This window comes from Protopterus annectens, chromosome 8.part0 (genome assembly GCF_019279795.1).
Source record: "Protopterus annectens isolate FY-2018-M chromosome 8.part0, PAN1.0, whole genome shotgun sequence".
Classification (NCBI taxonomy): Eukaryota; Metazoa; Chordata; order Ceratodontiformes; family Protopteridae; genus Protopterus; species Protopterus annectens.
In genome coordinates this window covers 774,678,485-774,693,851 of record NC_056741.1, presented here as the reverse complement: position 1 = coordinate 774,693,851, position 15,367 = coordinate 774,678,485, and the positions used below count along the sequence as shown (strand labels likewise).

The 15,367-nt window shown below is 39.7% G+C and overlaps 1 protein-coding gene across 1 annotated transcript in view; it reads right to left on the bottom strand.

Moving 5' to 3' along the window:
* LOC122808344 (ADAMTS-like protein 2) overlaps positions 1-15,367 on the bottom strand; it is a 1,521,014-nt gene that overhangs the window by 369,877 nt on the left and 1,135,770 nt on the right. The window contains exon 13 of the mRNA XM_044079311.1: positions 10,996-11,209. Within this exon, the coding sequence (XP_043935246.1) occupies positions 10,996-11,209 (214 nt within the window). The remainder of the gene's footprint in view (positions 1-10,995; positions 11,210-15,367) is intronic.

The following is a 15,367-nucleotide window of genomic DNA, read 5'->3' as shown; positions in this document are numbered from 1 at the left end:
AAAACAATAAAAAAACAGACAGAACCACAGCAGTGTAACTGCAAAAAGCTGAAACTTTACTGGTGCTATTATCCTCTACACCCATGAATCTTTTGTAATTTCAAACCAGGCTCTCTGGTGCAGGGATAAACAACCCCTAACCACTTCCAGAAATGGACAGTTAGGCCTCATTTCAGGAGCACTTGTAAGACCTAGAGAAAGCATCTCTAGATCCTTGGTTTTGTGGACCTCCTCTGCCATAGGGATGGTGTCTTCCATTAGAATTTCCCCTTCTGTCCCTTGGGCAACTGTCTCCATGTGGATCATGGAAGGAACTATGGGATTTCTTCCCTCCACCCAGAAGGCAAACTACTCCAAGAGGGAGTCAGAGCCGAGCTATCTAGCGATAAGACTTGGTGGGGAAGAGATGGCTTCGACAGCTTTGGAGTCCACTCCAGCACCTCGGATCTGGTGCTGAGACTATGACTTCAAGAGTCTTCCAGCTCTGAAGTACTCGGAGCCGGTCCACTCAGAGACGCAACAGGAATCAAAGAAACCAGTATCTTTGGATCTGATGTGAATGAATCCAAAATCTTTGGATCTGATGGCTTCAAAACCAGGGGCCAGATCAGAGAAGGAGCCAAAGGGGGTAGTACTAATAAGGTTCTCCCGGCCTCGCTGAGGTCAGAGCTGGAAGGACCCCAATTTGAATCTGCTTTAACAGGAGCTCCCTCATCAACTTTTCCATGTCAGCTTCAGTCAAACTTTTGGAAGAATGTGTCGAAGATGCTCTTGATGAAGGTCTTGAATGGTGGTGCTTTAGAGACCGCTCCAAGAATGGGGAAGATAGCTAGAGGAAACTGCCAATAGTGGCAGTCAGATCTGAGGAGACTTTTCCATTCTAGACTTCAGATCTGAAGGGGTTGGATCCAAAGTCTTAAATAATTTTGAACGAGGTTCAGAACCTGGAGCCGAGGAAATGGTTTGGTCCAGAGAACACTTCCTAGGGTCCTTTTTATCTGGTTTCTTGGAGATTGAGCCCCAGATGACGATGCAGATTTTGAAGATAGCAAATCTCTAAGTATCAGTTTGTTTTTCCTGTCTATAAGAGCCCTAGGCTTAAAGGTATTACAGATATCACAATTGGAGTCCAAATGCATTGGACGTAAACAATATATGAATTTGGAATGCACATGTGACAAAAGTAACTTGTGGCCACAGGCCATACATTTCTTGAACTATAAATCACAACTATAAATCTTAAGAGAGAAAGAGAAGACAAGAAAGGGAAAAGAATACCAACAATGGCAAAAATTAGAAGTACTTAAAGCATGGTAAGAAAAAATACCATCAATGATAATTAGGGGTTACACAAGTAAAGAAAAAAATACTGGGAAAGGGAGTAAATGCTACAAAGATAAAGGAACCATTAAGACATACAATACAAAGTTGTAAGGAGACTGTAAATTCTAACTTACAATACCAAAAGTCCTAAACTCATGAGCAAAGCAATGACCACATCCATTTGACAAGGCAGCAAATGAAATCTGAGGTATGTTAGGGACTAGGGTATTATGGGAAAGGGAGGAGCTCAAGATTTTCAGTGATCCACGAGCTGGTAAAAATGTCTGAGTCAGATATGAGGATCGGATCTGAACCCAAGAGTTGAGGAACGAATGAAAATTGCCAATATCAGGTACAGAGTTTTAAGTATGTGAAATCTCTGGGAAAGTCAATAATAACAAACACTTATACCTGTGTGGAAATCAGAGCCTCTGCAACTGATCAGTTAAAGCAGAAAAAGTGATCTGAGGTAATCTGAGGATGGTAAGGAAATTATGGGTAAGGGAGGAATCAGAGTCCTGGATCCAAAGGTTTGGAGATGCAGAGGCTGGTTCCAAGTTGGATCCAAGTCCCATTCACTGAATCAGATAGAAATGGGCAACATCAGATATTAAAGAGTGTTTCTTGATTGCAGGCTGGCATTTCAGGACAAACTGATAGATGTGGTGAAGTCTACCTGTTATCATCTGTGGAATATCATCCAGATTAAACACCTATTTCTTTCTGAAGACATCTGTGGTTGTCCATAGCATGGAGTCATCACATCTTGACTAATGTAATCCCTTTACCTCAGGCTATCTAACACCAGGACTGATCATCTGTAACTGTTAGTTTCACCACTTATTCACAATCATATCAATTCACTGCTTTGGAGGTTTAAACAGGTTATCTACATGTTTTCATATAATTTTTATGATCTTTAAGATTTGGGCCTTGTATAAAATAAAGTTATGTGCTTATCATAACTTCTGATCTTCATTATCCATGAATGTATACTTCCAAATTTAAGGACTGGTCACTTCGATTGGCAACAAATGGCAACACCTCCTACTCCAGACTGAGTTTCCAATATTTAGCAATGAATCCAAGAAAATGGAGATCTAAATGATCCTCACAAACACAGGAAGAGGTTTGCTAGATCTGACAAGAGAAAAAAACCTAAATCTGAAAAATTGGAAGGAGGATGCAGGATGGGTTTGTGGAACTGTACAGTCAAGGATAATGAAGATCTAAAATCATGGCAAGTACATAACTTTTATATATTGCATTATCCAGTTCATACACTTTCAAACTGAAGGACCAAGTTTCCCAGGTAACATCTTGGGTGGCACTATAACACAATACCACAAAGTATGGTGGCCTCAAAGGAAGACCTAAACCTGGAAACCATATCCAGCTTATAGTGTCTTATAAATGTATGCAGTGAAATCCATGTCAAAGCAGAACATAATATCATCTACCAAAGAATTCCTGAAAACAAAGCAGACAAAGTGATACTGACCTGGCACAGTGAGCTTTAAGTTTGCACAGAAAACACTTACACTATGATGGCCCTGCCATGATGGATCTGCAAAAAATTAGCTTATGTCCAACTGGGGAGGCTCAATGATCAGCAGGTGTGGAGGCAAAAAGCATAAAGAAAGAATATTACTTTGAGAGTGACAACTACCTTATATATACAAAATAACTTCACAATCCATTAATGAAATAAGTGTAGCAGTAAAACTATCAATGCCCTATTCATAGCCATTACAGGAGAAAATGAAAAAAGTTACATTCTGACTGTTGTTATCCAGCCATAAACAGCAGGAACATTGCAAAGTTTTATGATTTGAATTATTGTCTGCAAATGTAAAACAAGCATTCTGAGAATGCCACAAGTCCAAGGACCTTCTAAAATGAATAGAAGGGCTGAAAACATCACAGAGGTTGTTTAGTGAAGGTGCAGGGCTGTGATCTCCAAGCAAATGGCCTATACTGAAATACAGGCAGTTACTAGGCATGCAGTCCAGGATAACATTGAGGAGCCTAGCTAAAAACTCGCAATTACCGCAAAGCACTGCCTGGTTAAGTGACTTGTTTAAAGTCACACATTAGCTAAGTGAAGGCTGAGGGAATCAAACCCAGTGATACAGGAAGCATTTCACCAACAGGAAAGTATCAGCAAAACACATTAAACAAAATGGGTCTAGATCAGAATACTAGCACTAATTATAGTGACAAAAAATATCAAAAAGCATTAGTAGGGACAACTCAAAATATCCAAACTCAAAATACCAACAATAAGCGAAAAAGGTACAGTTGTGTTAAGTCCTGCTTTTCTGTAACAGTAGATGTTCTAATTCCTCAGTGCCTCAGTGGCATTTTCAATTAGCTGTCTGCTGGCTGCTGGCTAGCTTTCAAATCTTAGACTCCCCTCTCTTCCGCTTCCTGTCACAACTGATTGGCTGAGCATATCCTAAGAGAGAAGCCTTCAGCTGTCAGAGGAAGTGAGTGTTCAGGCTTTCTTGCTTCCACAATGAAGGACAGAAATTGTACCTGTAGCCAGAGTTTATTTTTATTTTATTTATCCTTTGTTGAGAGAGTTAGTTTCACTAGGCTAGTAGCCTCTTTTCAGGAGAGACCCAAGGTGGTATTTAAGCTACTAGGGGAACTCTAGCTAAGGCATTGGGGAAGTTCCTCTACTGTATTCGTTAGGTGCCATGAGATCTTTTAATCCACCTGAGCTAACACCAACTCAAGCAGATGGAGTCTTGGTTTAACATCTCATCTGAAGGATGGCATACTGAGGACTGCAGTACCCCCCTTATGGCGTGGGAAATGAACCCACAACCTTTTGCACCAAAGGCAAGTGTTCTACCTATTGTGCCACTGACACAGAAACATCTAGCAAGAGTAAATTCACAGCCAGTCACAATACCATATAAAAAAACAAATCCAACAACAACCAAATAAAAGTGGTAGAAACCCACCTCACCTATGCACAATCTGCAGGATGGTGAGTGATTGGTGCCACTGAGGTAGTGAAAAGTTCAAACATCTACTGTGATAGGTAAGTAAGACTTATGCAACTGTACTATGCTCATCATTCCCACTGTCTCAGTGACATTTTAGGTAGATTTCCAAGGTTTACCCTGCACGAGAGGTGGAAGAATAAGGATCTAGGAACCGGTGGAGAATGGCCTTAGAAAAGTCTGTTCTGGACATTAAAAAGGAATCCAAATTGTAGTGCTTTGTGAAGGTATCAACAGAAGACCAGGCTGCTGCCTCTAGAGTACTTCTAGAGTCCACCTCTTTCCAATATGCCATTGAAGAGGATAATGCCTTAGTCGAGTGAGTCTTAATTTTGCCTGGAAGAGATTTACTGTGGTGGGAGTACCAGAAAACAACAGCAAAGGACAACCAGTGGAATTGCTTAGAGAAAGGTTGACCCATCTTAGCTACTGTAAAGCAGACAAACAGCTGTTCAGAATTCTTTTGCTCTATTAAGGTAGTACCCAAACTGCCTGTGAGTATTCAAGGTAGTAGAATCTTTTCTCCATGTTTTTGTATTAGGATAGAACACTGGGAGATTGATGGCTTGATTCAAAGTAAATTTAAATTTAGAAACAACTTCAGACAGCAATGAGTGATGAACTTGTACATAACACAACCCTGTCATTGTGAAAAGCAGTTAGGGTTGAGCTACCATGACAGCATGCAGCTCAGATGCTCATCTTGCAGATGTCAGAGCAATGAGTAAAACAGTCTTCTATGTAATGAACCATAACAGATTGAGAGACAGGTTCAGAAGGAGTGAAGGTCAACTTTTTAAGTACAAGGTTGAGATCTCAGGGAGGAGTATGCTTCTGGGGGGTATCACTTGCAACATTCCTTTCATAAACTATTTGACCACAAAAAGAGATAAAAGAGGGGGATCCATCAGCAGACAAGTTAAGGTGACCACAAGATGTACTTTGATAGAAGCATTATAACCAATCATCTCTAAGTAGCTCACATATTTGTTTCAAAACCAGTGGGGATGAAACCCTTTCTGGACCTCTATTATTGGCTAAACTCCACCTAGAAAATCTCTTCCACTTGTAAATGTATTTTCTAGTTGCAGGTTATCTTGCTTCCTTAAATATCTGTTGCAAATCCTCATGGAACAAGTGCCTAAAATGTATCAAAATAGAATCATCCAGGCTGTCATTTTTGATTGCTGTAAGTTGGGGTGTACCAATTGCAGCTGATGCTGTGTGAGCAGATCCATTCTGTAAGGAAGCTTGCAATAATTGCTCTTGGCAAATTCCATTAAAAGGAAGAACCAACTTTGCATGGGTGAAAAGGGAGTTACCACATTGGTATTTGGTAATTCCTTTTGAATCTTTAGAAGTATCTTGGGAATCATTTGAAAAGATAAAAATGCATACAGGACAACTCCCAATCTTTGGATTGATACAGCATCTGTCTTCCAAGTATGGCTGCAAAGATGTAATGAACATATTTTTTTCAGTTGTCTATATGGAAAGGAGGCAAACAGATCTACTTGAGGTGTTCCTGGGAGACCTGTACATGCAGCTTCCACTCTTAATGGTCTGTCCAGGATATTCTTAGTCTGACTGCCACTGTGTTTTGCTCGGACCAAATGTATGATGCCTGAAGAGTCAAAGAATGCAGCAAATTCTTGAAAGCTGACAATGTCGAATCTGACATTGTCGGCACGAGAATAGCGAAACTGCAGAACATCGAAGAAGTAAATGGAAATCTCTGTAAGGGGAGATTTCTATTTACTTCAATGTAGTGCAGCCTTGGAGTTGGTATATTTAAGTAGCGGGGAGTGTGGGGGGTGCAGGGGGCTTTCCCCGCTGCCTACACCATTTATTTATTTTTTTTGTTTGTTTTAATTTTTTTTTTTTTGAAACGTTCTATGTTTTAACAGTTCAATCACTAAGGGTCGACCTTTAGTGATTCAAACTGTTAAACATTCAATCTTCCAATATAGACATAGCTCTTAGGCTATCAGTGCCAGCCAGAAAATAGGGTATGACATTATAAACCATTTTTATTTAGGTACCACATCATGGTAGTGTTGTCTTTGACCACTAGAAGAAAACCACAAGTGGTTAAGAACTTTTAAGGCAAAAATCACTGTCAACATTTACTTTACATCCATGTGCTTTGATATGTCCTGAGGACCCCACAAGCCTAGCACTTGAACTCCCATTGACACCGCTTCCAAAGAAAAATCTGAAGAGTCTGCCTAGAAAGACTGGACTAGGGTCTAAAGAGAGAGAAAGGGAGTCTGTTGATTCCTCCACCACTGCAGTTCCTGTTTCACAAATCCCAATACCAACACCTAGACATACAACGATGAAGGTGCTGGGTCCAACAATTCTTCAAGTAACATTGTATTATTGTCATGTGCAGTGTGGCTAGTAGTACATTGAAGATCATTTGATATCATGAGGCCTAGAATTTTGAGGAACTCTCTTGCTGAGGCTATGTCTAGAAGAGAAATCGAAGAATATTTCTTAATAAGTCAGAGCTTTTTCTTCCGTTAGAAAGGCCATCCTTTTTACCATCCAACACCCCAGGAAAACAATTTATTGAGAGGGTGTGAGGAAGAAATTTTGAAGGTTCAATTTGAAGCCCAGGTGGGAAAGGAGGGATGTGACTTTCTCCAAGGACTCCAAGCACCAGGATACAGAATCTGCACAAATCAGTAAGTTATCTAAATATGGAAAAATGTGGATGCCCAGGGTTTAGCAACAGGCAACCAGTGGGGCAAGACATTTTGTAAACATTTAAGGTGCAGTAGATAGCCCAAAGGGTAATGCAGAAAACTGATAATGTCAGCCAAGCAGAACAATTTGCAAAAATTTCTTGCGATTGGGAGCAATAGGAATATGATGGTAATTGTCTCTGAGGTCTATAGTCACCATGAAACAGTGGTCTGGAAGTAATGCTAGGATCATTAATAGGGTAAGCATTTTGGAATTTGGAAGTTTTACAAAGGTGTTTAGAAAGGACAAATCTAGGTTGGACTTCAAGTGTGCTCCAGTTTTTGGTACCAAAAAAGATTCTGGAGTAAAATCCTTTGCCTTTGTGTCACAGGTACTGATTCTATGACCCCCTAGTTCTACCACATAATGACGCACTGGACAATACAGTTCTGTCCGATCTGGTGGGTCTTTGGGAATTCTCCTGAAAGTGGGAGCATTTTCTATCTACTGTCAAAAGTATCTTCTCCAAATTATTTTCATAACCCATTTGTCTGAGACTATTTGCAGCCAGGCTGCAGGGTTGACAGGCAGCCTGGGGAGAGAAAGAAGAGAAGAAAAGACAGGAGGGGGGTTAGCACAGTTATTTCTTTGCAGGATGTTGATCATTTTTTGAAAAGGGACCCCTCTTGTTTGGTTTTAAAGAATTATCTTCCTGCCATTTCTTTTTGGATCTTTGACTTTTTTTTGACTGGGATTTTTTTCTGTTTTGCCCCTTGAGGGAAGACACCTTGTTTGGAGACAACTTTGGTGCATGAAAAATCCAAGATACCCCATGCATTAATTTGCTTCTATCATCCCCACTCTTTGAGAATTGGGCAGACAGAGGGCCCAATCACCAATTCGGAACTTAAATGTGCATTCACATTTTCAGCATTTAAATCATGGGACAAGTTCTGATTATGTAACTAAACACTACTACAACAGAAGAAGCAGCATTTATTCAGACTATATCTGCACATTTAAGCACACTTCTCAGACTGCGTTTCAAAACCTGAGTCAATTTAGAAACAATTTCATTCATATAAGACTTTTGCTCTGCAGGTAAGGATGCATCAAAATCATCCAAACTGTATGCACACTGCAAAATAAATTTCCACATAAAGCCTTGATAATTTAACATTCTAAAGGCTAGATTACCAGAAAGAGACATCCTTTTAGGGTGAAGATCTACCCATTTTTCCTCTTTATCAGGCAATACTGGATTAGATTAATTCAAGGACTTATTATTTGAGAAGACAGCTGGAAGACCAAAGCTAGTTCAGCAGTCAAATGAGAAAAGAGAGCTGTCATGTCCAAGGTGATCCTTTTATATTTTCTGAGCCTTTTTAAAGACTGCTGGAATAGATAATGGTGTCCTACAGGCAGATTTATAAACATCTTCCAAGGCTGATAGAGGGACGATAGACACAGAATTGGACAATTCATCATTTATAAGTCATATACTCTACCTAGCTATGTGGTAGTTCCAGCTACTGTCAGGTAAAACATCACTAAATCTAGCAATCATCTGAGTAAAAGTGAACACCTCTTTGGACTTAAGCTCAGAGTGACTGTACTTAGTGCCAACAAGGAAGTCGCCATTGGCCTCATCAGATTCCTCTTCATTCTCTGAAACAACAGAAAGGTTTCTAGCCCAAATAGCACTAGAGCCATGGATGGGAACACAACCACCGGCATTAGTTGTCTGCAGAACACTCTTAGCCAGGGAAACCACATCAACTTACAAACAGCTATAATCTGATTATCAGCTGTATGATGACACTTCAGTTTCTTTTTCTTGTGAACTTCACTACTAAATAAAATATCAGGGGACAGAGTATTATTTCTGGCAGGGGGTCTCTTACCCTGGACTAATCCTGCACCTAAAAGGCTTGGTTCTGCCATACCTGCACCAAGTTCTGGAATAGCCCTGGAGTATATGTCTAAACCCTTTTCCATAGTCACTGGCAAAGCTGCACTAGAGGGAGATTGGGCAAAGGTAAATGGTTTGAAGGCCAAGCAGTGGCTGAATCACTAATTGTAGGCTGAGGCATATTTTATTTTGTTTATTTTTCTTTTTAACTGGAACTGGATTTGATGGAGGGGTTCCAGAGTTAGGATTCATCAACTCAGGGGAGAGAACACCAGCCTAAATAATAAACTGAAAGTACTGGATAATGTATCAAAATAATCCCTTAAAGTTTTTAGTAATAAGTATGTCCCCACACAACTAAACTCTGCCAAGCTGTCCTGTTATTAGAAAAAGGGAATAGACATCATAATACAGCTAGCTGGTAAGTATTAGTAAGCAAGAACATGTATGTGTGTAAGCCCTTCACCTGTAATCTGTTGGTTTTACACACAACTGCATGTATGCATACAATGAATATGACTAGGGGAACACTCTGCTCCTCAGTTATGCAGTCCCCATTCCTTCCCATCCTCCATACCCTTTGCTTGACAGTTACTGATTTCATGCTTTCCTATTCACAAGCAACAGGCAACGACCAGCCTTCCCAGCACATCATCTCCTCAGCCTTCTCAGTGAGAAAGGTGAGCCAGCTCCTGCCTCCCACCATAGGTTCTTCTATTCTTCTAGGGCCTAGGCCACTTTTAAAACCTGAATTATATGTGTTGCACTTGTTGTTGTGGGGAGATGCCACATAGCTACTATTATGTTTCATTTTCCTTATCTAAACCTAACAAGTGCAAAATAATTCACTGACTGATAAACTGTCAAATCATAATTCATTCATCTAGATTCATGAAAACAGCAGTTCTCTGGCATATGGATCAATACAGTTTGAAGAAGTGTTTTAGCAGACAGGAAAAGATGTGCTCATGTCTCTGAAGATGTACAACCTCAGAATTAAAAAAGTTGGGATGGTGAATTGGAGGCTTTCTTCCTCTGCAAAAAACAGACTGTCACATTACTTATTTAAATGAGCTGTCTACTCAATGAGCATTTATTTTGTTTAACTCTAAATAGTCCGTTTGTTGCTCAATACTTATAGCAGACCTATATCTGACATTCGGTAATTTATTGACCCTATTTTCAACATTTCAAGAAAGAAAAAAATAACAAGCCTGCATAAGTTTCCTGCCAATCTCTTCATCTTCTTTTTATTTACTTGTTTTGTTTGTTTGCTTGTTTGTTTACATATTTATTTATTTCAAGCAGATGACAGCTTGATCTTCGCAAGACTCATTGGTAAACATGCTCAAAAATGTACCTGTTCTGAAACTTAAGGCTGAAACTGTGTAAGAAAAAAGAAACTCTTTTCACAACTTAATAATTTGCAATTTATGTTGCATTTTGCCATTACAGGAACAATAACTCTACCTGGTTGTCCACTGACGATACAGCTTCCCTTTACTACAGATTTAGTTTAGACCAGGGAGAAGCAAGGATTCTATATACAATCAGGAGAGAAGGCCCAAAGTTTTATGTTGCATCTTCCTGTAAACTAAGCTACACCATCACCACAATTACGAATATAATAAAAGAGAAATGTTAAGGGAAAGACATTTCTTGGAACTCTCACAAGAGCAATATTCAATGCGGACTGAAACAATACAATTCAGGTAGTATGCAACACCCAGTAGATAAGTAAATGACAGAGATAAGAATAACTGAATGTAATAAATGTGCAGCAGCAGAAGTTATAAATTAAGTAACTTTTTCTTATGTTACCAATAAAAGCATCCAGTATTACAATAAAAAAAGATTAAAAAAGACATTAGTCACATGACCACTGTACTGTGAATAATATCAGCTAGTGACTGTTTATATATACAACAGTAAGATACTCTTTAATATTAAGTTACAATAATCAATCATTTTACTTACAAGTTGATTGCATCCTTGCTCTTACAACCATAAATAAAGATACAATTCTTACTAGTTTTCTGTCTTAAAATATTTTACCTCAGACCACTGTGAGATCTCCCATTGTGGACCACAGGGTTTATTTTTGCATTCTTTTCGGTCAACAGGCTTCTGGACTTCGGCTGCATAGCAGAGGTCATCATAAACTGAGCTGTCAAATCCAGGAGCAATCATCTTCCAGCAGCGAACTGTCCTGAACTGAAAGCCTCCTCCACATGTCCGAGAACATTCGCTCCACCGACTAGTCTCCCACCTAGAATACGTTTAAGAAATGTTTGCTTTACAATATTGTGACAGCAAATGTTCCAGTACAGTGTTGTCTACTTACTACTTTGGGCTGTAATGTGTCAGCTTAAAGTATGTAAGATAATGATTTCAAACATTTTCTGAAATATATTACAAAATATCACCTCACAATTCATAAACCCTAGAAACATGACATACAGCATGCATGATTTGTTTTACTTGGTGTTTAAATTGAACATTTTATAGAACAAAGCAGTTGTAGGAGTAATTTAAATACAAAGGCAAAATGGCTGATTTAATCATGCATTTATTTAAATAATGATGATCAGAAAATCTCACTATAATGAGAACTCACTTTCAATGAAAACATCCAGAAAGCATTTCAGTGTATTTGGAAGAAAACAGGTATAAAAATAATATAATTCCTCCCACATAAACTGTGGACATTAGCTTAGAAATACTAGGGCTCATAAGCACTGCAGATGTCCCATCATAAGATTATCGGAAGAAAATGAAAATTATGTACTCGCCATAGCTATGCATCTATGTTTTCCATTTTTTTTGTTCTCAATGATTGGATCTCAGATCTGACTTCAGATCCAAGTCAGCTGCATTTACAAGACTCTTGGATCCAACTATTAAACTCCTCCCTCTACTCATAATGCCCCAGTTAACCTCCTATATCTCAGATTGAGTTTGCTGCATTATAAACCCTAGGCATACCTCTCAACTGCATAGATTTATGTACAATGCCCAGATTTTTGCCTCATATTTTTGGTCCATTTTTCATAAAATTGCGGTTATCTGGCAAATTATTGACAAATAATTAAAGACTGAAGTTAGACAATAATGACAGACATTTGAGTTTCAGACCATGAAAATCCATGCTAATGCAAAATCTGTTATTCTATCAACAAAGTTTGTTAGAGCAATATTTAAAAAGTGTCCCTATTTTTGAGCCTTTGTTCCACTTTTATTTATGGCTTTGTCCAGATTTCTTGCTCTAAGAGGTTGAGAGGTATGGCCCTAGGAGTAATTAATCCTAAGCATAGTCAAAGTAAGAATAGTAGTAACAGAACTGGGGCTCAAACCTGGAACAGAGATTCCATGATAACCACATGGTCACTTCTGGAGATGATAAGAAAGGGGAAGGATGGTGGGGAGTTGAGGAAGAATGAAAAATGGACAAATAAGATGCATAGTTATAGTGAGTATATATCTTTTAAATATAATGTTGTCCTTTTCATTCATTCCTCAATGATTGTAACAGAGTTCCCACCTACATGGAGCTTGGGTGGCCGTCATGCAAGGATATTCTGGAGTACTGCAGAACCAAAGGCAGCTCTGCTACTGGAAGTCAAATCCAATTTATAATGAGCAATAAAGGTATGAGCTTAAGACCAGGTAGCTGCTGTGCAAATCTGTAACTGAAGTTATACACCAAAACATTGAAGAGGTAGTCATAGACCTGGTGGAATGTGCTTTAGGTGGCCTGGGTAGGTACAGACCTTGCTGACTGTACACAAAGGAAATGCAATCAGTAAGCCATTTGTCCAGGGTAATTTTAGAAACTGGTGAGCCCAATTTGGGGAAAAGGAGACAAACAATTGTCAAACTTCCTGAAATCTTTTGTTCTGTGAAGATAAAAATGTAGTTGAATATGTACATCCAAAAGATGGAGCATGTATTCTCCTTTGTTAGCAAAGTTGAGAAAGAAAATAGACAAATTAATGGCTTGATTAGTATTCATTTCAGAGGCTACTTTAGGCATAAAAGATGGGTTGGTCCTTAAGGTACCTCTGTCTCTGTGAAAAATAAGATAAGATTTGGAAGAGAGAGTCTGGAAAAGCTGTTCTCCATGGAAAAAAAAAACTTAGCCAATGGTTCAAAGGATTTCTGAGTTAACCTTTGCAGCATGACTGTCAAATCCCAGGGAGGTGATAGATCCTTCACTTGGGGTCTAAGCAAGAAATTACCTTTTAGAAAAGCCATGCACATGTAAATGAGGAAGCATTTTCTCCAAGTGAAAATTAGATGTGGCTGCTAATTGCACCTTGATAGTAGAAAAACTAGCTCCTTTTTGAAAAATAGATGTTACAAATTCTCAAACTGCAGAAATAGGGGCAATGAAGGGGTCCAATTCCTTCTGTAGAGCTCAAATAGAGAATCTTTTCCATTTACTTTTGGAAATCATCCTTGTAGAGGCCTTGTGGGAAGGTAGAAGTATCTGTCGGGCTGGGGAAGAAAACCTGGGTTGTCTAGTTCTCTGGAATTGGAGAAACCATGCAGTCAACTTGAGTCCTAGAATGTCCAGATGAACCATCCTGGAGAGGTGAGAAAACAGGTCCGGACTGTGGTCGAGTGTGGTGGATAACAAAGGTGAGACCAAAGAAAAGGGAACCACATTTGACAAGGCCAAAAGGGGGCAATGAGGATAACCGTACTTTTCAACCAAAGTGCCTTCTGTAAGTATTTGGGAATTAGAGATATTGAGGGATAAGCATAAAGAAACTGGAGGGCCAAACATGGACTCTTGGTGACTCCCTCTGAGGGGGAATTAGGGCAAAGAACCTGCTGCGCTTGTTGTGGGAAGGTGCAAAGAGGTTGCAGCGAGGTTGGCTCCAATGACAGAAAATCCTCTCCAGCACTGAATTATTGAGAGACCATTCATGAGGTATCAGAATGGACCTGCTGAGTTTGTCTGCTAGAACATTGGGACTTCCCTGGTATGCATTTTGTCATAAGAAAGTGGTTGGAGGAGATCAACCATTGACACACTTTCATTACCTCTTAGCAAAGGAGATAAGATTGAGTTCACCTCTGTTTATTTACCAAACCACAGACATGTTGTCAGTTTGTATCACAATTTTCTGAAGTTGAAGAACATCTTGAAAGGCCTGCAATTCTAGGAGGACCACTCTCATCTCTAGGACATTGATATATGAATTGATCTCTTCTGGGAACCACGTGTCTTTGACTGTCCATCTCAAGAAATGCCCCCCTCCCCCAAGTTGGAAGGCATTCATGATTACCATGGCTACTGGGAGTGAAAGTACGAGTGGAAGGTCTAGAAAAACTTCATCTGACTGTATCGACCAACGTAGTTGGTCTTCCCATACTCAAGTGAGTTTGATTGGAAAGGACAAGGGATGAGGAAGAATTGACCACTAAACAGATAGGGTTCATTGAAGAATGCGCATATAAAACTGGGCCAAGGGAACTAAAGTTATGGCAGCTACCACTGACCCTAGGGCCTGAAGAACAAGCCTGGCTGGGGGAGAAGGGTGTACAATCATTTACTCCACCCTGGTACCTGATTATCCTTACACGATCTGGTAGAAGAGAGGCTATCTAACTTACTGTGTTCAGCTGGGCACCTATGAACCCCAGGCTCTTATCATGTTGAAGATGAAATTTGCAGATGTTGATTGAGATGCCTATTGATTGACATAACTGAAGCAAGTAGTCCCTGGATTCTTCTAGGAGATGCGTGGTTGGGGTCATGAGACGCCAGGCATCTAGGTATGGAAACACTCGGAATACCAGCAGTTTCAAGTGAGCTGGTACAACTGCCATACATTTGGTAAACACCGTGGGGGCTGTGGTGAGATGAAAGGGCAGTGCCCTGAACTGATAGTGACTGGACCCTAGCTGAAAGCACAGAAATCTTCAGGATCATCTGTTCATCTTAATGCGATAGTATGCATCCTGAAGATCGGTGCAGCACATCCAATCATGCTTGTGAAAAAATGTCAGAATGGACTGAACCATGACTATTTGAAATTTTGACTTCTTCACAAATTGATTTAATTTGCTTAGATCCAGAACTGGTCTCAGTTGCCCAGTTTTCGTGGCACTAAAAAGAATCTTGAGTAAGTTCTGAATCCTTTCTGATCTGGAGGGACCTCATGGATGGCTCTTTTTGTCTAGCAGCTTTTGAATTTCTTGAGCTGCTGTCTCCCTCTGACTGGGTGAGATGTCAGGAAGCTTTTTTTCTTTTTGTTGGGGGAATCTGGAAAAATGGTATGTAATAACATCTGGATATGATTTTTAGCACCCAAGAGTCTTTTGTTATTGATGCCCAGGTGTCTGAGTGCAGAGACAAGTGCCCACTTACTGCCTCCAGACGTGAGCAGCTGGGCAACCTTTCAGGAGTGCTGGAAGG